This window comes from Poromitra crassiceps, assembly GCF_964638095.1.
Source record: "Poromitra crassiceps genome assembly, chromosome: 4".
Classification (NCBI taxonomy): Eukaryota; Metazoa; Chordata; class Actinopteri; order Beryciformes; family Melamphaidae; genus Poromitra; species Poromitra crassiceps.
The window spans coordinates 1,908,733-1,930,648 of NC_139626.1; the positions used below are offsets into that span (position 1 = coordinate 1,908,733).

Sequence of the window (21,916 nt, forward strand, 5' to 3'; positions counted from 1 at the left end):
AAGCACTTGCTTTTACGCACGCCTATTCTCCTATGTGCCAAATAAAGAAACAGTAGCTGGTGACAGCTGTGCGTCTCAGCGCACTGAGAAATCCGAGACCATCCTCTGAAGGGCCCAATCCCTGAATTCCCAGAGAGCCCTGAGTGCTTCAGCAGACCACCACCCGGAAAAGAGTGAGAGAGAAGACAGACACACTACTTTGCCTGAAGAACATGTGGGAGAACATTTCACCATGGTTACCTTTTGCTCAAAGGGAGACCCGTTTTTAACCTTGCTTCGTTTGACTCTTGTTTTTGTGGCGGCCGCGCAGTATGAGGACTACAAGTTTAGGAACTTCCCAAAGGAAGAGCTTGTGCCCCTTGCCACTGCCTACGGACTGGCTTTGGATCACTACGCAGCAGAAAACTGGACGGAGTCTATCGATTATTTGGAGTTGAGCTTGCGTTTGCACCGGCTTCTGAGAGAGAGCATGAGGTATTGCATACAACACTGTAATAACACCAACAAACACGAGGAAGAGCCCTCGTTTCATGGAAACTGGGACCTCCGTGTCTACTGGCACGTTATGATGAGAGCAGCCTGTCTGAAGAAGTGCAGAGATCACTTCCCTGTGCTTCAGCTGCCCTATCCCAGGAGAGAGATCATGGAGGACTTCAGCAGAAGGTCTCCCTACAGATACCTGCACTTCGCTCATTCCCAGGTGAGTAAGGAAGGCTCGTATCCTCCAAATAATTATATTAATTCGACCCTGAAAGATATTTTAATGGTGGCAACAAAATGTAATCATCCAATAATAATTAGGCTACACGCCTTGTTAAAAAAAACAGATTAAGTAGATGTTCATAGCATGAAGACATTTATAGGGCCAGAGCCTATACTGCAACATAGGCCTAGCTGACAAAATAAAGGAAATACCAACATAAAGTGTCTTGCTTGGGACCTCAAGCAATCAGTGCAGTGGGTCTCAAAGTGGTGTTTGAATAATATGAGTGAATTGACTCAATTACAGACACCCCTTATTGCCAAGTTCATTGTGAAGAGTGTTTCCCTTTATAAAGGGACGGTGCTACTGGCCCTATAGCCTGGGTAAATCCAGCCCCCACGTGACCTGCTCTCAGACCTGCACTCGTCTGAGAGCAGGTCACGTGGGGGCTGGGTTTACCCAGGCTACTGGCCCTAGTGCCGGAAAGTGAAACAATTTCATTTTTCTCCAACGCTAATATGATGGGGGTATTGGTGTAGTTTAAATATGATGACTAGGGCTAGGCTTGTCAGCTGCGCGGCCTCGCCTGCAGCTCGGCTGCTGCGTGGCCTCGCCTGCTCTATTGGCATGCGCAGTGCACAATTGCGCAAGTCCGTATCACTGATGACATCACGGTCACTGATGATGTCACAATGCCTATGACATCATTGATGATGTCACAATGCCTATGACATCATTGATGATGTCACAATGCCTATGCCATTATCAGTGCCTATGACATCATCAGTGATGTCATAAGATGATTTTGGTCAATAATGATGTCACTGATGATGTCATAGACATTGTGACATCATCAGTGATGTCATCAGTGACATCATTATTGACCTCATCTTATGACATCTATGACATCATCAGTGGGACAAAAATCGAAACGGACAGCAGACAGATATTGCCCACTTGCTCACTTTTATATAACTAGGGATCTTGCGCGCTATGCGCGCCTCGGGACAGCCGGGATGCATGACATCACAGTGGGACAATCAGAGTGAAACAGAGAAACAGACAGAGCCCCAGCTCCCATACTGATGATACAAAAACGGATTCCTAGGCTCGGGCGCTGCACAGTTTTGCCCGCCCTGCAGTTCGATCACCGTGTGAGCTCGCAGAGTAGATAGATAGATAGATAAATAGATAGATAGATAGATAGATAGAGTAGATAGATAGATACTTCTGTAGCTCACAGTGAGGTCTGCTCCCATAGTGAGTCAACTCATGATTATTAGAAATAAAACTTCCCATATGGGAATACTATCCTGGAGAGAAAACCTCATCAAATCAGCTTTACTTCACCCTAAGCATGATGGGATGTTAATTATTTCAGTGAAACACCTGAGTGGAAAGTAAATGTTTCAACATATTTGCATAGTTCAATTACTCAAGTGATTCTGATGTTCCAGTAAGTTGTATTAATCCTTCCTCTCCCCTTCCAAGTTTATTGTATGAAAGGTGAAAAAGGAGAGGACGGCTCCCTACTGTCCATACGTCAGGGTTAGTGTCCACACCATACGTCAGGGTTAGTGTCCACACCATACATCAGGGTTAGTGTCCACACCATACATCAGGGTTAGTGTCCACACCATACATCAGGGTTAGTGTCCACACCATACGTCAGGGTTAATGTCCACACCATACATCAGGGTTAGTGTCCACACCATACATCAGGGTTAGTGTCCACACCATACGTCAGGGTTAATGTCCACACCATACATCAGGGTTAGTGTCCACACCATACATCAGGGTTAATGTCCACACCATACGTCAGGGTTAGTGTCCACACCATACATCAGGGTTAGTGTCCACACCATACGTCAGGGTTAGTGTCCACACCATACATCAGGGTTAGTGTCCACACCATACATCAGGGTTAGTGTCCACACCATACGTCAGGGTTCATGTCCACACCATACATCAGGGTTAGTGTCCACACCATACATCAGGGTTAGTGTCCACACCATACGTCAGGGTTAATGTCCACACCATACATCAGGGTTAGTGTCCACACCATACATCAGGGTTAATGTCCACACCATACGTCAGGGTTAGTGTCCACACCATACATCAGGGTTAGTGTCCACACCATACGTCAGGGTTAGTGTCCACACCATACATCAGGGTTAATGTCCACACCATACGTCAGGGTTAGTGTCCACACCATACGTCAGGGTTAATGTCCACACCATACGTCAGGGTTCATGTCCACACCATACGTCAGGGTTCATGTCCACACCATACGTCAGGGTTAGTGTCCACACCATACGTCAGGGTTCATGTCCACACCATACGTCAGGGTTCATGTCCACACCATACGTCAGGGTTCATGTCCACACCATACGTCAGGGTTCATGTCCACACCATACGTCAGGGTTAGTGTCCACACCATACATCAGGGTTAGTGTCCACACCATACATCAGGGTTAGTGTCCACACCATACATCAGGGTTCATGTCCACACCATACGTCAGGGTTCATGTCCACACCATACGTCAGGGTTAGTGTCCACACCATACGTCAGGGTTAGTGTCCACACCATACATCAGGGTTCATGTCCACACCATACGTCAGGGTTCATGTCCACACCATACGTCAGGGTTAGTGTCCACACCATACGTCAGGGTTCATGTCCACACCATACCTCAGGGTTAGTGTCCACACCATACATCAGGGTTCATGTCCACACCATACGTCAGGGTTCATGTCCACACCATACGTCAGGGTTAGTGTCCACACCATACGTCAGGGTTCATGTCCACACCATACGTCAGGGTTCATGTCCACACCATACGTCAGGGTTAGTGTCCACACCATACATCAGGGTTCATGTCCACACCATACGTCAGGGTTCATGTCCACACCATACATCAGGGTTAGTGTCCACACCATACGTCAGGGTTCATGTCCACACCATACGTCAGGGTTCATGTCCACACCATACGTCAGGGTTAGTGTCCACACCATACATCAGGGTTCATGTCCACACCATACGTCAGGGTTAGTGTCCACACCATACGTCAGGGTTAATGTCCACACCATACGTCAGGGTTAGTGTCCACACCATACGTCAGGGTTAGTGTCCACACCATACGTCAGGGTTCATGTCCACCAAAAGCGATACAGGGAGATGGGGTCACCTTCGCCCTGTCAAGCCCTGCCCCGCTGGTGCAGCTTGGTTGGCTGCCTTGCTGTATTTCCGTCTTCAATTGGTCAATTTCAAAATGGCCCCTCCTCTCCTCACTGCCGTCCGTCGCTCATCACCTTGCAAAGCATGTTGGGATACCTGGCGTCAGGACATCGTGAATGACTAGACGAGAGGAGGGGCCAAAATCACAATAGACCAATTGGAAGGCGGAAATACAACAAGGCAGCCAACCAAACTGGCCAGGCTCCTGCTCGAGCTGAATTTATGTGAGGCACCGCTTCTGTTTCCAGTGTGTTTGTGCCATCAGGTTATCATTTGTGTTTCTTCCAGTTGAATGACCTCCAGAGGGCCGTGCCATGTGCCTATACCTACCTCCAGAGGAACCCAGTCGACCAGCAGATGAACCTACTCATGGATCAATACAAGAGCCAATACGACGTGGACGGCTACCTCACCGACCTTGAGGAACGACCCTATGAGGTGAGGGGAGCACAGGCATCATCCTGCATAACACTGTACTGATACTGTAACAGCATACTGCTACAAGTGCTGTTACACTGGACAGACAGACAGGCACGGCTCCAGGATAAAGTGACTAAGGGGACATTCACACCAAAAGCGTTTTTTTCAGTCAGAACGCTATGAAAATCATGTCGAGAGCGCTTCCATTGTGCACAAAACACAGCGCATGGAGCATTTTTTTTGCGCTCCGTTTGTTTTCCCCTGTAGTCGCGTGCAGTACAGATCAGAACACAACGACCACAAGGACGGTAGCCAGCTGCTTTTGTCTGTTTGATGTTGTTCACTGTCAACATGAAAGCCAGATTATTGCCAATTCTGGCAGCAGCCGAGGTTGAAAATCCCTCGGGAGGAGGAGGAGGAGTGAAAAAGACGATCAAGGCGCTTTTCCTCTAATGTTCAACTTTTTTCAGCTTCCACAGCGCTCCTCCAAAAACAACAGACGCTGAAACGCCAGGTGCGTTCATTAAAAGAGGAGCACGTCTAGCGCGTCCTTACATAGAGAATTCATTGCAGAAAGACGCTGGCAGCTCGAAAAACACTTTTGGTCTGAATGTCCACTAAGAGGGCAGTTAAAATTGTGATGGGGCAATTTCAAAATGGCCAACAATGTACAGCATTATTGCACCTCCTTCTCAGTAAGCTAGCATGACATGGTTGGTACCAATGGATGCCTCAGGTCCTCTAGTTCCATATGATCCCAGGATCTTCACTCTAGCTTTAAACATGAGCCCACTAAACAGCCTCTGAAAGACAGCAATGTTGTGCCACCAGGAAGGGGCAGAAAATACAACCGCGGGGCAAAGCCCTGCCCTTTTCCAAACAGTTTCCAAGGACGAGTTCCTACATGGTTCTGTGTAACAAACTACATCTAGAAAAAACATTCACCAAACACAGAATATACATGACCATCCGGTGTGTGGTCATAAGATTCCTGTATGAAATAATTTACATCTGAAATCTAGCCTAATCTACTTCATTGCATTTGATGCAGGACCACACCACTGTTAACAGCCCATCCTTCAAATCAAGTTCAAATGCTGCAACTTAGCTGTCATTGCCACAATGGTTAGTGGACTGTGCAAATGTGTCCGTGTTATACTGTGTATGTTGCAAATTGTATGCAAGTGTAATATTCTAGAGTGACGTATGGAAGACTGTGGCCATAGTTTCAGCATCAGAACTACAACAATGGCCACCAAGCAATCTGTCCTTCTCTCAGAAGGTGTTGGTGCTTATCCAAGTTCCTCTGAGAATATCGACAATTCTCTTGGTAGGTGTCCTTCCTGAAAGGAGTGAAACTCGTGGGTTCAGGCGACTACAGCAGCAGCATTGACCACATGGAGAAAGCTCTGAGACTCTACCTACATGAGCATGAGCTATGCCAAGCAGAGTGTGAAGGGACCAGTCAACTGTCCTCACTCTCCGACCTCTACCCAGACCTGGCAGGTTAGTAGGCTATACAGGTTGACCTCTACCCAGACCTGGCAGGTTAGTAGGCTATACAGGTTGACCTTTACCCAGACCTGGCAGGTTAGTAGACTATACAGGTTGACCTCTACCCAGACCTGGCAGGTTAGTAGGCTATACAGGTTGACCTCTACCCAGACCTGGCAGGTTAGTAGGCTATACAGGTTGGTTGAAATACTGTAGCTGGAGAGTCCAATGCATACAGAAAACTATTACAACTAGAGCAGCCCATCATGTATTCTAAAAAAGAAAATGTGTTCCTGGTTCTTAATAGAGTCCCAGAGTGCAGAAGAGCACTCTGGATTTGAGAAGAACATATTTTGATCTCTGATTTGAATCATGGCAAACCACTGACACCGGAGAGGAGCTTGAGTTTCAACAGTCTATATATGAAAAGCCTTTTCAGGCCACCGCCATGGTCACAGTGACTTCAGCTGGACAGTCCAGTCCGTACTAAAAGATACCACATAATATAAACAGGGGTCAACTGGATGTGGGTGTGGCTCACGAACAAAACGTCAATCCCTGTCCTACTTCACCAACATTTAAGGCTATAAAACTACTCGAGAATACTTCAGTTTGCAATTGCATTGTTTTCCAACAGACAATGTATAATTATGTGCCAACAGTTACGTTATTTTCAGAAATGGTGTTTATCGGGTTGGCCCTGGTGCCTTGTTGTCTTTTTTCGTTCCCGATCCAATTTGTGCTGTATAAACAGACTCGTTGGCTTCCACCTATCAGTCTAGCCTGGGTAAACCCAGGACTGATAGTAGCCTGGGTAAACCCAGCCTCCACGTGACCTGCTCTCAGACCCTGCTCTCTACTTCATGCTTCCACCTGTCAGTCTACTTCATGCTTCCACCTGCCAGTCTACTTCATGCAGGGGAAAGTTTGTCAAAAGGCAAACTCAGGGAAAATGAGCGATGATAGGGAGGATGTCCCACCTAAGGCGGGGCATCTGCTCGTATTTCTCCAATCACCTGCATCGGTTTTGTTTACATGTGTCGTGACTCGTGATTAGTCGAATAGCATCGAACTTCCTCCGGTCTGAAGTGTCCCCCCCCCCCCATCCACCACTTCCTTTGGGCGTGAAGTTCAGACTGTATATGTATGTGTTATGTGAATTTCTCACTAGAAACTCTATCCATGCTCTGCTTTCGTCCTCAGATGCCTATGTTGAAGCATTAAGGTGCAAGTTGAAGTGTGAGGACAACCTGATGCCCAACGTTGGTGGCTATTTTGTGGAGAAATTCATTGCCACCATTTACCACTACCTTCAATATGCTTATTACAAGTGTAAGTACACTGGCAGCTGGCAAGCAATATGCTTATTACAAGTGTAAGTACACTGGCAGCTTGCGAGCAATATGCTTATTACAAGTGTAAGTACACTGGCAACTTGTGAGCAATGCACAACTGACCTACTCATTTCTGCCCGTAAATAAATATTCCTTCTCAACATTTAATCGTACAGGTCCCATACAGTGTGACAGTCTAAGACTAACAATCACAATAGAGACAGTCCGCATGTCTGGGAACGCCCACAAAATGTTAAACGGTTGGCTGGGGTAAAACCGCCGATATATCTCATGGGCTGACTCACCAAAAGACGGTGCTGCGGATCTAAACTACATGTTTGGGGGTTCTAGAGCAGAACACAAGACGTCTGCTCAGATGTGCGTTTACTGCGGTGGTTAAATCCCCGATCGTGTCTGCCTGGGCTGGGCTATCAGCTAAATTCTAACTTTGCTGAATGGATAGAATGGGGGAATTTACCCCACCCTGACCCCGCCCCCAGGCTAACCCAGCGTCTATTGTGGGCGTTCCTAGGGCCTGTATGGGCGTTCCCAGACATGCAGACCGTCTCTATGAAGACTAACAATCACAATGGTGATGCCTGCTGTTTTGTGTGACCAGTGAACGATGGCCGCAGCGCCGTTCCCTGTGCATCCAGCTACTTCCTGTTTGAACCCGAGGACCAGGTCATGAAACAGAACCTGCTGTATTACCAAGCCTATGATCAGCAGTGGAGCCTACAGCCAGACCACTTCACACCTAGGATGGTGAGAGGAAGGCTCCGTCCTAATGTCACCATCCACTCTGAAAACAAACCTTTGGTAGTATGCACTTGAATTGATGATTGCTCTGAAAATATAATGCAGCTGGCAGAAAGACCATTTTCTTTTGCATTACATTTTAGATTTCAACAATGATTGCACAGCGTAGGGGGCAAGCAGCTCTCAAGTTTCTGTTGTATAATCCCATATAATGAATTGTAGTAATTTATCGCCATCATCGGCATGAATGTCCATGTTGGTGATACATTACATATCTGTGTTTTAGGTTTGATCTTATAGCAAAAGTTTTACATCAAAATATAAACTGTTCTTTAGTCAGTCTGATATGGATACATTCGTTCATACCTTGCCATTTGTGAATACTTTGGTTCTGTCTGTAACGCAAGTGAACGATCTTTATAGGTGGCATTTCTAGGTAATAAGTTGTAATTAGGCTGTCTGAAACAAGTTATTTTTCAGTCACCTATATTAAAATTGATACCTAATTAATAAAGTATCTAGTTAGGTAGCTAGGTGATAGGAAGCTCACTTGCGTTACAGACAGACCCTTTGTGTCTGGATTCTGCCAAGAGAATTAGTTGAATGTGAACAAAATGATTTTTTGCAATTTGGGCTATTAAATGTTTCATGCTAAGGACCCACACAAATATTAGATACAGTCGGTCTGTGTGGGAACACCCACAAAATGTACTGCGGCTGGCGCGTGAGTGTGGTAAAAACCCCCATATATCTCAATGGGCTGACTCACCAAAGGCTGGTGCTGCGGCTCTACACTACAGGATTGGGGATTCTAGAGCAGGTACATAGATGTCTGACAGACATCTACAGTATGTACCATGCTCTAGAACGCACATCTGAACAGACGTTGTCTGTTCAGATGTGCGTTTACTGCAGTGGTTGAATCACAGATTGTGTCTGCCTGGGCTGGGCTAGCAGCTAAATGCTAACTATGCTGAATGGGGAGAACAGGAGGATTTACCCCACCCTGACCACGCCCCCAGTCAGCTACCCCAGCGTCTATGACGAGACATCCAACCTTTTTTGCATGGCTTTGTTCTAAACTAAATAATGGCCGGATGAGACTGCATTTTTCTGCAATTCGCATCGGCACTAGCTTGTGAATGCTGTCTGTAGGCTACTGTATAGCTAAAAATGCAATATGTAATTAATCCTAATTGTTTATTTGTGGACTACTGCAGAAAGCTGCAACTATTTAATATACTGCATCTACTGAAAGCTAATATCCGGGTATTTGTTGTCAACTATGGGGAAAATGTGACAGATCAACGGTTGTTTGTTATTCTGAATATGAGCTGTTGTCATAATCAGTATTATTATACTGATGATCTGTCTGGGTTTGAACAGGAGGCTGTTAAACACCACCAGCAGATCAACACACAAAAGCAGATGCTGATGTTTGCAGAAAACTTCTTAAAGATGGATTATGAGGTGAGAGTAAAGAAACACTATATGACACATTTGAAATTGAAACTTGTTTTCGTCACAAGGCACTCGTGACTTAGCACATATTGTGAAAAAGTCCTAGGCCTACTTTGTCATGCCTCACTCAGTACTCAACAGTACCCAAAAAGTATTGTAGCTTACAGCTATCAGTGACCAGTGATTTGAACGAAGAAAGCGGTCTTATTTGTTGTTTAATTGAGGTATCGATACAGAAACAAAGAGTGCCTTGAGAAGAGAAACAATAAATCAAAATATACTTTTAAATACTTAATTCCTTGCTCTGCCAAAACCTTGAACCATGCCAATCATCTTATCAGTAGCAGCCCACATTACTTTTTGTGTTTAGTCAGTATGAAGCATTTATGGCCAAAACATTTCCAAAAATGCCTCCAATACGAGGGATCAGCCGAGCAGCATTTTGGTAAACAAACCAAACCAAACAAACGGTAATGGAACCCTATGGAGCCCAAGTGGCGCGAGGCGTGAGTGTCTGACTCTAGCCAGTTAACTCTGTTTACATTTAAAAAACTGCGACAGTTCACACAACTTTAACACGACATGCATATATTATACATCAAACTCTTGAGCTAATTCTGCTCTCACTCAGAACGTCAAAATATAAGCGATGTGATGTATGTGATGTACTACTACTTGTAGTTTTTGAGATATTAACGTTTGTTTGGCACAACTCATACTATTAACTGCCGCGGGGTTCCCGCATTTCTGGGTGTCAAGTGACGTCACACTGATTCATCCTATAGACCTTTTCAAATTCCCCTACATTTCCATATTTTGCAGGAGTTTCTGGGTCCAGAGGAAGCTGCACTGGTGGCCTCGGACTCTCCTGATGTCGAGTTTGAAGGCATGGGAGACTATGAGGAATCCATCTACGCCAAGTGGCAGCAGCCTAAGGGCAAAGGAGATGCTGGGGAGTCGGATATATGAACGAGACTGAAAGGGAGGGGTTTCAAATCTATCACAGGCTGACATGAACCAACTGAAGGACCGGGCTGACCTGTACCGCTTCACTTCAAAATGACATCAAGCAAATTTGTAATCAGCATTTTACATAAGATAATTAAAGGCTTTCTGTGTTTCTAGAATTGCATGCACCGGTGACTTCTTGAATGAAACATTGAAATCAAGTCTTTCACATTTCAGTTTTATTTCCTCATTGTTATTACAGTTTGATTGAATTGAATTACTTGGTCATTCCTGTCCATTTATTCTGTCGTCTTTAAGAAATAAAAGAAAGTTGGGAATCATTATATTGTTCCAGGGCTTTATCCAAATATACAGGTGCACGAGGCTTTAAAAACAATAGCCTAAAGTTATTATTTATTGAATAAACTCCAGAATTTGCAAGGTCTCACACTAAAACAGCATTTTTCATTGAGATTCTGTCCCCAACAGACAACCAACACCTGCATGTTAACTGGAGGTATGAGTGAAAACAATGAATTTACTTTTCGTTAGTGTACAAATTGACTCAAAATACATTTTGATCAATAAAACTAGGCATGGCTTGCTCAGAGCTTAATGACCCTTAGTGCACAATGATGCAGCAGTACTAACCCATTGTTTTCTTTTGTTTTCAGTCATAAGCAATATTAGCAAACCTATTTACCATAATTATTTGTATAATATGCTGCAGAACCTGGACAGTCCAGGAAGATATGCACAGTTAAGATGCTTATACATAAATGTGCACACTTGAATGGTAATAACTTAGAAAGGATCGGTGCAACATGTGATCAAAGTACAGTAACATTTGAGTTTCCATGTATTCTCTTTTTAAAGCCTGCATGTCTACAGTATGTACAGATACACATGAGCATAAGTAGGTTTTACATACAGTTATAATACAAAGCCTGTTTAAGTGCTCCTTTATGCTGTGTTGATGTGTTGCTAATACAGTGTTGGGTTCAATTAAAAATAAAGACACTCACAAAGAGGATAGCCATTCAGGATGAATAGCTGGACACATAACACTATTGGTTAAATGCTATACAGCACTGCATGTATCTGTGTTTGCCTGGACTATACTGTACATTGGTCTTCCTGATATTTAACAGTCCCGTTCAGCTATTTGCCGCTTCTACTTAAAGAAAATACACTAAAACTAAGGAGGCACGTGGGTCACTTGTACTTGAAAGAAAATCCAATGTCTCTTGTTCTTTTGGAATGTACTGCAGAGGTTTTAGACAAACAATTACACTGCAAATCAGAGAGCAAGACAGAACCAGCCAATCAGAGAGCAAGACAGAACCAGCCAATCAGAGAGCAAGACAGAACCAGCTAATCAGAGCGCAAGACAGAACCAGGGTCTACAACACGGCACCCAAAAAAACACATAGCAGAAAAAGGAGAGAAAATGTGAACTTCTGTCTTTTTCATAGGCTAAACACAGTACTGTAGGCCTAATGTTTAAAACTCCCCAGGACCTGTCTGTGGTATCTGACAGCCACAACAGCCACAGCCAATTCCACCACAACACAACCAATTGGTCTTCAGGCATTTTAATATGTGTTTTTGATACAGTTTAAGTATTTACATCGAATGCTAATAACTGGTTTGCCTTCTCCCTTAAGACTCGACCTCCATAATATAAATGGCAGCAAAATGCGTTAATGCGTCCAGCTACAATGTATGATCACAAACAGTGGCGTGACCTGAGCATTTGTCTTGAATCTATCCTTGAGCATTAGTTTATATAATAGATACAGAGTAACGAGTTATTAAAGGGATACTGTGACATTTTAAATTCTAGTCCATATTTTCCACCAGGTACTTGCCACATTATGAGAAATATATTTGCACTTGACCAAAAAGACTTGTTTTAACTGCAATCAAATGAGCTAACTGGTAGGTGTGGTAACCATTTTTACTGAGGAATGTTACCAAGAAATGTTTAATTAACTGAAGCACCGAGGCAGAGACCTTTATCAGACGAGTTTCTGTGTCCGAAAGTGATCGACTACAAGTCAAAATGTCAACAGGTTCCTTTAATGCTACTTGAATGGCAGTGTAACTAATGTAATGTAATGTAATGTAATGTAATGCAGTGTAACTTGGCCCATCTCTTCTGACGCATCTGCTAATGTGCAGTAACATTATTCTCATCCGTGAAATGAAGCTACTCGCTATCAAGCACAAAGTAGATCTTCTGAACCTGCGACAGTTCAGAGAGGCGGAGAAAGCGGTGCACACACAGGCTACATGGCTAATTTTTTTTTTTTTTTATCTGGGAGTGAAATTTTGTCTTTGCTTCCTCATCCTGAAAGACATATTTTAATTATTTACATATTTAGTGCAGATTATGTTAAAATCGATCAGTTCAAATAGAGTTAATTTGTTAAACAAGTGTTTCCCACCCCACAGCTCCTCCAAAACCTGGTGGTGGTCAGGTCCAAAACAGTGGAGCTTGAAGCTTGGAAATCTCTTCCAGACATACGAGTCCTGTTTTGCCTTTCGCTATAGGTTGATAAGCTCAAAGACAATCAGGCAAGTAACCAACAACAATGCTGGAAACAAACATCCACTGGCGCTTTAACTTGCCTAAAAACGACATCTTTAAACATCCGAATTCCCTCTGGCTAAATCGTCCAAAAACAAGGCGACCTGGGCCTGCAGGATGAGATGAGGGAAGAGGCTGATGAGTCTGCTCTTCCAGACTTGTGCTTTCATTCAGAGCGGCAGTGAGTCACTGCTGTCTAAACGAGTCTACCTTTTCTATAATACACTATGTACAACAGCACCCATTCAGCATACGTGTATGCATATTGTTCGTATATGGATGACATATCATACAGTGGGATACAACATTCTGTGTGTGCATGTGCAATTGTCTACCTAGCTCAGCCGCAATCTCTGTACAAAAGTACATTAATGTCAGCACAGACACAACAAGCGATCGCTTCCTCACAACATTCATATTAATGCATATTATGTATAGGAGCACTGATTACGGATGGACTACTGTTGAATAATAAAAAGCAGCATAAGAGAAGAGTACAAACTATGGCTATTACTATGGAATGTAAAGGCCTACGCTCTGAGCACAAAATAACCCTCGTCTAGACAGATAAAATGTCAACATTTTCTACAGTATTTGGTGATGTTAATACACACCTATTGCAGTTTAATTAGCACTATACTGAACAGAGAAAGGTGTTGATGTTCTGTATCTATTCACCCAAATTGGTTGAACACTCCATGAGGTCAAATTATGTTAACTGCGTATTAAGGGACGGCTTCCTTACAGCAATATTCCACTCCCAAACTAGCCTGGAAACTGGCTTGGCTTGTGAACACATTCAGCAACAGATCCCGCTTTTCCTGGGTCCTTCGTCAATTTCGCATTTCTATTCGTGGTTTACACAAAGATTTTTTAATTCTAAACTATAACTAGATCCGCTCTCCCAAACGGGAACATCTCTCCTTACTGGTATTCCTCCGCTATGTTCTCTCTACTATCAATAAAAATGCCATTTTGCGAATTTTTGTTCTAAAACCCACGTTCAATTGAAAATCACAGTCGCAGGATCTGTCAAGTGCCAAATCAGTCCCACGTTAAAGCCGAGGGGAATATTGCTTTAAGAACTTTATAAAAAAAAACAAAGTCTGAACTAGTAGTAGGATACAACCTGTCAGTCCAAACAACCGTTTAAAGGGCTAAAGCACAATAACAGTCGAGATGGCAGAAGATCAACTGGTCTGGTCAGTGACAGAGAGAGGAAGGAAAAGAACATTTCAGTAAAACGCACTCCAGCATTCTGGACAACACACTAATTAACGACCTTTCACATTCATTCAATAATACAAAAAAAAGGTCAGCTAACGGAAAGGTAACTGGAATGATATCCGATGGCCACGAATAAAAAACGGGAGGAGATACTGATGATGGCGTGTTAGACGTTTGTAGCAGGACGTTCCCTGATAGTTGTTCAGATCTGGTTGGAATGTTCTCAAGGTAATACAGGCAAGAGGTTAAAGCAATGTTCCACCTAGGTTAGTGTGGGGGTTATTCACCACTTGACCGCCATGAACTACAACTACAACACAAACTAATCACCAAGATCGGATGCAGCTGGACGAGTTTATAGAGTTTGGATTTTTACTTCCCATTCATTTGAAAGAAGCCACATAAATAGCCTGAAAACTGACACTTAACACATTTGTGTTAAATGATCAACAACAGATCCCCCTACTGTGCTTTTCAATTGACTGTGGGCCCAACATAGTTTCGCCGTATAGCATTTTTATTGACAGAGAGAACTTTGTGGACGAATACCATTTAGGAGATAGTTCCTGTTTGGGAGAACAGATGTCATTTTATTTTTTAAATACCAATTTTAGTGTAAACCAAGAATAGAAATTCGAAACGACTATAGACCCAGGACTGCCAAAGCGGGATCTGTTGGTGAATTTCAGGCCATTTCCGTGGCCTCATTCAAATGAATGGGAAGTAAAAATCTGAAATCGTCCCAGTTGCATCCGTTGTTGGTGATTCTTTTTTAATGGTTTTCATGACGGTCAAGTGCACAAATAATCCCCATGTTAAAAGTGAGTGGAATATTGCTTTAAGACTTTCCGGGAGGAGAATGCTGATGGAGACAGCGTTCATGAAATCAGGAAAGGAAAAGGAAGTGGAAGACATCTTTCTTTTGTCTCCTCTGAATGGATGGAGCACAGTGTAAGGAAGAGAGGGCAGCAGAGAAATACATTTCATCCTCCTCCAGATCTGGAAAGAGAAGAGGAGGAGTGGGAGGAGACGGGAGGAAAAGGAGGGCCAGAGAGAGAGGGAGGGAAGACGGAACAAAGTTTGAGCAATATGAAGGGACAGTGCAGCTAAGAACAGTTATGTTCTAAATGTAGCCCCTTTTGGGACTGTGTCATCTAACTGTAACAGACTTACCAGTTTTGACACAGTCCCAAAAGGGCCTAGGCTAAAAGATAACCAAAGAAACCAAAACAACCACTTCAATGGGATTCTGCCTTTTATTGTCTCTCTTATTAAATAAAGATTACAGAGTGAACATGGTGGCCTGTCTGACTCAGCAGTGTGTAGTGTCGCTGTGGGATGCAAAAGGCTGAAGAAATAGCAGCTATATCCTAGAAATGGCAGCCAACCTGTTGTGGGACATGCAGTGAATACGATGAAGCAAACTAGGATACTATTGTCCTCCCCAACTATATATATATATTTTTAATACTCCCTCCCACTTGTACTTGGTCAATTCCCCCTACTAGGCTGTCCTGGTCGTTGCTTCACTCCCTCCTTGCTGATCTGCGGAGAGTTGTAGACTAGCACATGCTTCCTCCGATACATGTGCGGTCGCCAACCACTTCTTTTCACCTGACAGCGAGGATCACGCTATTCCGGCCCCAGTTCCCCTCCCCCTGAACAGGCGCCCTGATCGACCAGAGGAGGCACTAGTCCAGCGACCAGGACACATACCCTTAATCCGGCTTCCCACCCGCAGACACGGCCAATTGTGCCTGTATGGACGCCCGACCAAGCCGGAGGTAACACGGGGGCTCGAACCTGCGACGGACGGCCACTATTTTCCTCAAGTGTCCATGAGCTGGTTCACATGTAGGTAGGGACTATACTGTACGGTGCATGTGTGGATGTACTGCTCTTAAAGTGGGTCAGTGTAGAGCAGGGATACTCAACTTGCTTTGCCCAGGGGCCACTTTTGTGAAATGATAGAAGGCCAGGGGCCAGTTAATAAACAAACAATATACAATTTTCTGTAGTGGATTGTAGGTTTTTGGGGTGTCAGCCGGAGTTTAGTCTGACAATGTTGTGCACACCGGATAGTTATTTAGGTTAAGTTAGTTAGGATAAGTACATACACAAGTGCCTGGGTAGCGAGCAGAGGGCGGTATTTGACAATTTAGCAGCTAAATCATAGATTATTGAAAGATATTCCATATTCCAGACTGAAATGCTTCAACAGAAGTGGAGTATTAGCCAGAATGACATGAACATTTGGACACTTATTCAGTGGGTATCTTGCATGTTGCGTTCAGGTGCACTGTAAAAAAAATATATACTGTATATTATTATTTATTTGTTTTTGCAATTCCATCGCGGGCCACACAGGGGGCGCCCGTGGGCCGCATGTGGCCCGCAGGCCGCAAGTTGAGTATCACTGGTGTAGAGTATGCTATGAGTGGACAGAGGTTAAGGAAGCAGCTGGCTGGGAGCTGCTGCCGAAACAGGTGAGATGGCATTGTGTTGACAAACTGAATGCTGACATGGTTTATTGCTTTTGTGGGAGTTCAAAGTTCAGACGTGGGTTCATCATACCTTCCTCTTCGGATGTTTCTGGAGCCACAGCGAGGCAGGAGCAGATGGGAGAGAGCAGGAACGAGAGGAGGGGAGCAGAGAACAGGAGACGTATAGAAAGGTGAGAAAGAAGATCCATTTTTGTCCATCTTTTCTCCAAAAAGACAACGGGCGATATGAAAAATCATGCAACAAACAAAGGCAATGCAATTTTAGAAAGCAAATAACAAAATAAAGCTGTTTCTGCTCATTTGGTATATCCCCCTTCGTTGTCTTGTCTTATCCACAAGGAAACATAGCACAGCATAGTCTATTGGCTTACAAAGTTATGAGAATATTCCATGATCAGATCTACGGCAGGACTAATGCTATCTTCTAGGCTACAGCCACAGAGTTCAGCCAAAAGATGACAGTTTGAGACAAGCTTTTTGATTTCATTGCATGCAGCAGGCATGCCACAGCAAAGCTAGCCTGAGGCAAGATAGCGCGTAGAATGTCAGTAAGACAAACTACAGCAGAACAACGGCGATTCATGTCCAGCTGTGCGGAGTGGAACATGGACAGTCAGGGTCCATTACAGCTCCCTAGTCATTTTTAGAATAAACACTAATTTACACTGTAGGAAGTCTACATCTCTATACCACTGTCAAACTTATATACACTCTTTAATCAATAGCACTGTTACGCCATAGCAAACAAAATAAAAACAAGACGCATAATGGTTAAACTACTACCAATCGACTTAGTGCACAATGGAAAGTCCATCAAAGAGCGTACTAGCCAAAAGGGCTAGTGAGGGCTTATAAATAGTTCCACTGGGTGTTCTTTTTCTCTAACAAACCCCCTTTCTTCCATACTGCCGAGGATGGCAAACCGCGCACAGCATGTAGCATTAGCAACCAACCCATCTGGTCTCTGGTTGAGAGTGGGGTAAACACTGCAAGCACACAAGTCTTTGCTGTGAAGTAAGCATTCAACAGTCAGCCGCAGGCATCTGTGTTAGCTGACAGAGGAAACACGTCAGACAGGCAGGCAGGCAGGCAGGCAGGCAGGCAGGCAGGCAGGCAGGCAGGCAGGCAGGCAGGCAGGCAGGCACACACAGACGGAGGCATGCCACAGCTCTTACTTAAATCCCCAGCCAGTACCTCCTAGGACTATCGCTGCCAGCAGAATTGCACCAGCGATGGAGCCTATTATGATATTGGTACCGCTGGGACCTGTGGGAGTGAAGGAGTCAGCCAGTGAGGCGGGTGGGGGTGGGGGGGGTCATAGGGCATGTCATAGGGCTGGGTACCGAAAAGTGATACCTGTCGTTACTGCACCAGTACTTGGTATCAGTGTTGATTATAGGTAATAAAAAGATGTTAAAAATAATAATAATAATAAAATGTTTATTTAGCATGTTGAACCACTTCACGCAATTTGAATGTAAATAGTGGAAGAGGAAAAACAACCACGCTCTGTTTTTGAGGAGTTCTGTCTTATTCAGATGTCCTCTGCATTGCACCTCAATTGATTTGGGTGAACAAACGAGATCAGAGGAATTCTTGTTGTTTTATCACATCCAGGTGTGAGGAGCCACTGTTGCTGACTGAAGGTAGGGCAAACACTGTCACCACAGTGTGGACAGCAGCGTGTGATCAGTGTGGGGGGTTACCTTTGTATTTCTCTGGGCCCTCTGGGGGGGTGGGGATGGGGATGGGGTCAAACACGCTACAGTCCTTGCCTGTGTAGTCTGGGTCACAGATACACCGCACCTCGTTACTGCAAGTCTGCAGGAGAGACAGCAGGACCACAAGGTTCAGATTCAGACTCCAAATCAAAATTTGATCTCCTTTACTACCTCCAAACCATCACTTTACTACCTCCAAACCATCACTTTACTACCTCCAAACCATCACTTTCTGTTGTCAAATGCACAACCACTTTTGTGTGCCACTTTTTTTTTTCTTTTTTTTTTTTATGTTTAAGTACGTCTAAAGTATGCACACGACATGTGCACCTATGTGCAGTGAATATGCCACTGTCTCTGACTTGTCTTATCACTCTACTGCCTTATTGCTTGTTGTGTCTCTTGTTGTTTTTGCACTCATATGCCCTGTTATATTTATGTTGTAAACGGAGTCCACAGCACAAGAATTTCACATGATTGTGATACTTGTACTACGGAGTGACAATAAAAATCTTGAATCTTGAATCTTGAACCTCTTGATTGGAATATTCAAAGCACTTCTTGGAAGCTGCCTATAACTGAGAATATGATGCAGATTTTACACATCCTGTATATACACTAAATTTTTCCTCTTATTTTTTGTATACATTTATTTTCACATTTGACTTGATGCTTTTATATATTTTTCATTCCTTGAGGAGATGTTTCACAATTCGTCAGCACAATGCTGGCTCATGCTCGATGCAGAAATTGGGGGGCATTGTTGTCGCATTAATGCGGAGGCGCACAGACAGACTGGGTTTGCCTCAAGCCTCAAAGAAAAGGTCAGAGGTCAGACTCACCCCGTGGTGGGAGCAGATGCGTGAGGCAGAGGAGCCGGGGCACGTGCTGAGGTTGAAGGTGGTGACGGGGAGGCAGCGGCGCTCCAGACACATCATGTTGGGCCCGCACGGCGTTCCGTCCTCGATGTAGCCCAGGTCCGAGCTGTCCTCCAGCACGGCGTGGCCGCCCCTGCAGAGAGCAGCGGGTCAGACAGGGACAGGAAGTCAGAGGAGGACAGGAGGCGGGGACAGGAAGTCAGAGGAGGACAGGAGACAGGGACAGGAAGTCAGAGGAGGACAGGAGACAGGGACAGGAAGTCAGAGGAGGACAGGAGGCGGGGACAGGAAGTCAGAGGAGGACAGGAGACAGGGACAGGAAGTCAGAGGAGGACAGGAGGCGGGGACTCCTGCAATGTTTTCCTCCAGCCTTTACTGGCCGTCGCCCAAAGTGAAAAAAAGAAAAGTTCGGGGAGACCTATTTTGACCGGTGGCAAAGGTGTCAGGTTCAGGTCCAGGATCGGTTGTCCCTCCTAGATCGGTGCCTTCTCTGGCACAGTTTGGCAACTCTTCTCACCTTTCCCCTCCTAACCTTCCCTTCTCTCACTTTCACCACTATTAGTTCTCTTTTACGTTGGCATTTGTCTTCTCTAAGTGCTTCTACTTCCTGCCACTTCTGCCTCTGTCTGGGGATTCCCTGCCCACTAACTTGTCTGTCTGACCATCCTAAATGAAAATGAAACAAATGAAAGGTGTTATTTATTGCATGTTACTGATCGTGCGTTCCTTTATTGCAAAATAACTGGGATGTGGAGGCTAAATGACGTTACATCCGTTTTGTTAGCGTTCCATTTGCAGAAAACTTGAGCTGGGAAGTTCACTGTTTGTTCATTGGTCAGATCCACTCGCTAGCCAGGCTAGCCATTGTTAGCAATAACAGTTGATAACATGGCATTTCACGGCATTTTGAGCATACAAACACTGCAGCCTCATGTCCACACAGATAGAAGTTAGGCAGTGCTGTGTGTAGGCTACAGCTGATTTAGTGAGACACAAACTAAACAGAAGTGCTAAACAACATTACTACGATTATAACTACTGTTGTTGCGCGGCGCAGCCATCTTGGATTTTTGAGGTTGGGGCTGCTGAGGCTCCTACGAGTTTGGAATGGGAAATACCAGCTCTGGTGACGTCACCGTCCCAGCTCATGACCTTTGAACCGGTAAGATTACCAGTTCCCAGTTATAAAGGAATGCACGACGAGATCCATTACCAATCCTACTGAATCCTTAAAGGTTTTCATAGGATTTCTTAGCGGCTGTTCACACAGGAGACAGGACGTGTGTATTTCAGATCAGAACGCTTTGGAAATCATGTCAAGAGCGCTTCCAGCACGCACAGACCACAGCCACAGAGTGGGGTTTTTTCTTTCCCTGCAGTTGCACGCAGGGAAGCAATACGGTCACACGGACGGTAGCCAGCTAGTTTTGTCTGTTTGATGTTGTTGATTGTTTGCACTGTAAACATGAAAGCCAGATTATTGGCAATTCTGGCAGCAGCAGAGTTTGAGGATCCCCCTGCCAGGAGAAGAGATAGGAGGAGTGACACGAGCAGCGTGCGCTTTTCCTCCAAATGTTGGAACTTTTTTCAGCTTGAGACGCCCAGAGCGCTCCGCCCGAAAACACTAGCCGCCCAGAGCGCTTAAACGCCAGGTGCTGTCCTAGAAAGAGGAGCGCTCCGAGCCTTACCACAGAGAATGAATCCTAGAAAGAGGAGCGCTCCGAGCCTTACCATAGAGAATGAATCCTAGAAAGAGGAGCGCTCCGAGCCTTACCACAGAGAATGAATCCTAGAAAGAGGAGCGCTCCGAGCCTTACCATAGAGAATGAATATCAGAAAGAGGAGCGCTCCGAGCCTTACCATAGAGAATGAATAGCAGAAAGGCACTGGCTTTTGAAATACACACATCCTGTGTGAACAGCCCCTTAAGAGTTTTCAATCCTCTGTATCCTCAGGCCAAACCCACCACACTGTCAGAGAAGCACCAAAGCCTGGAGAAGAGTTGTCTGACCTGCAGTCCAGGTATCTGTTCTGATGGTAGATGGTCAAACTGGTGAGCTCCCCCTGCTGATCTCCAAACCGCGGCTTCGCTGTCAGGTTGGTGCACAGCAGGAAACCACAGAGCACATCTCTGATGGAAGGAGGGGGGGAGGGAGGGCAAGAGAGGACGGTCAAGCTGAAGAACTACATGTGGCATTACCTGCGTGGCAAAGCAGTTTACCACAAATAAAGGTCAAGTAAAGCAGGTACATGTGAATTACGCTTGCACAGAGGTGATGAGCCTTCAATGTAGGATAGCTATTCACTCACTGCTTGTTGCAGGGCAGCCATCCCTGGCCACTGGAGTCCCGACCACAGTTTCCTTTCTCGTTGCCTTCCGAGTTGAGTTTCTCATAGCAGAACCTGTCAGCGGAGTCTGGGAACGGAACGGAGACCAGAAAATATCATACTTTATTTCGCCATATGTCCCTCGGCTTACCTAAACATGGCATTTTATGATGAATAACAATAGGTACTACTACCACCTGCAATCAGTTAGCTTGTGACTATAGGCACCCATTAGTTTTAATGGGGAATGCTAACAAAGCTACCATGCCATTTTTCAGATAACAAGAAGGCCAATAAATATTTTTCTT

At 44.8% G+C, this 21,916-nt stretch overlaps 2 protein-coding genes across 2 annotated transcripts in view; one reads left to right on the forward strand and one right to left on the reverse strand.

Annotated features, from left to right (window-relative positions):
- Positions 1-232: 232 nt before the first annotated feature.
- LOC310774969 (endoplasmic reticulum protein SC65-like) lies at positions 233-10,378 on the forward strand (the record flags this gene model as incomplete). Its single annotated transcript, XM_083635057.1, has 7 exons — positions 233-700; positions 4,230-4,379; positions 5,696-5,867; positions 7,059-7,187; positions 7,809-7,954; positions 9,335-9,418; positions 10,232-10,378. The coding sequence occupies 7 exons, from the start codon at positions 233-235 to the stop codon at positions 10,376-10,378; spliced, it is 1,296 nt and encodes a 431-aa protein (XP_083491183.1).
- Positions 10,379-16,723: 6,345 nt separating this feature from the next.
- Positions 16,724-21,916, reverse strand: part of adam11 (ADAM metallopeptidase domain 11) — a gene marked incomplete at both ends in the record, with an annotated part of 68,469 nt that continues 63,276 nt past the window's right edge. The window contains 6 exons of the mRNA XM_083635058.1: positions 16,724-16,769; positions 17,857-17,947; positions 18,388-18,502; positions 19,245-19,413; positions 21,292-21,411; positions 21,591-21,696. Of these exons, the coding sequence (XP_083491184.1) occupies positions 16,724-16,769; positions 17,857-17,947; positions 18,388-18,502; positions 19,245-19,413; positions 21,292-21,411; positions 21,591-21,696 (647 nt within the window). The remainder of the gene's footprint in view (positions 16,770-17,856; positions 17,948-18,387; positions 18,503-19,244; positions 19,414-21,291; positions 21,412-21,590; positions 21,697-21,916) is intronic.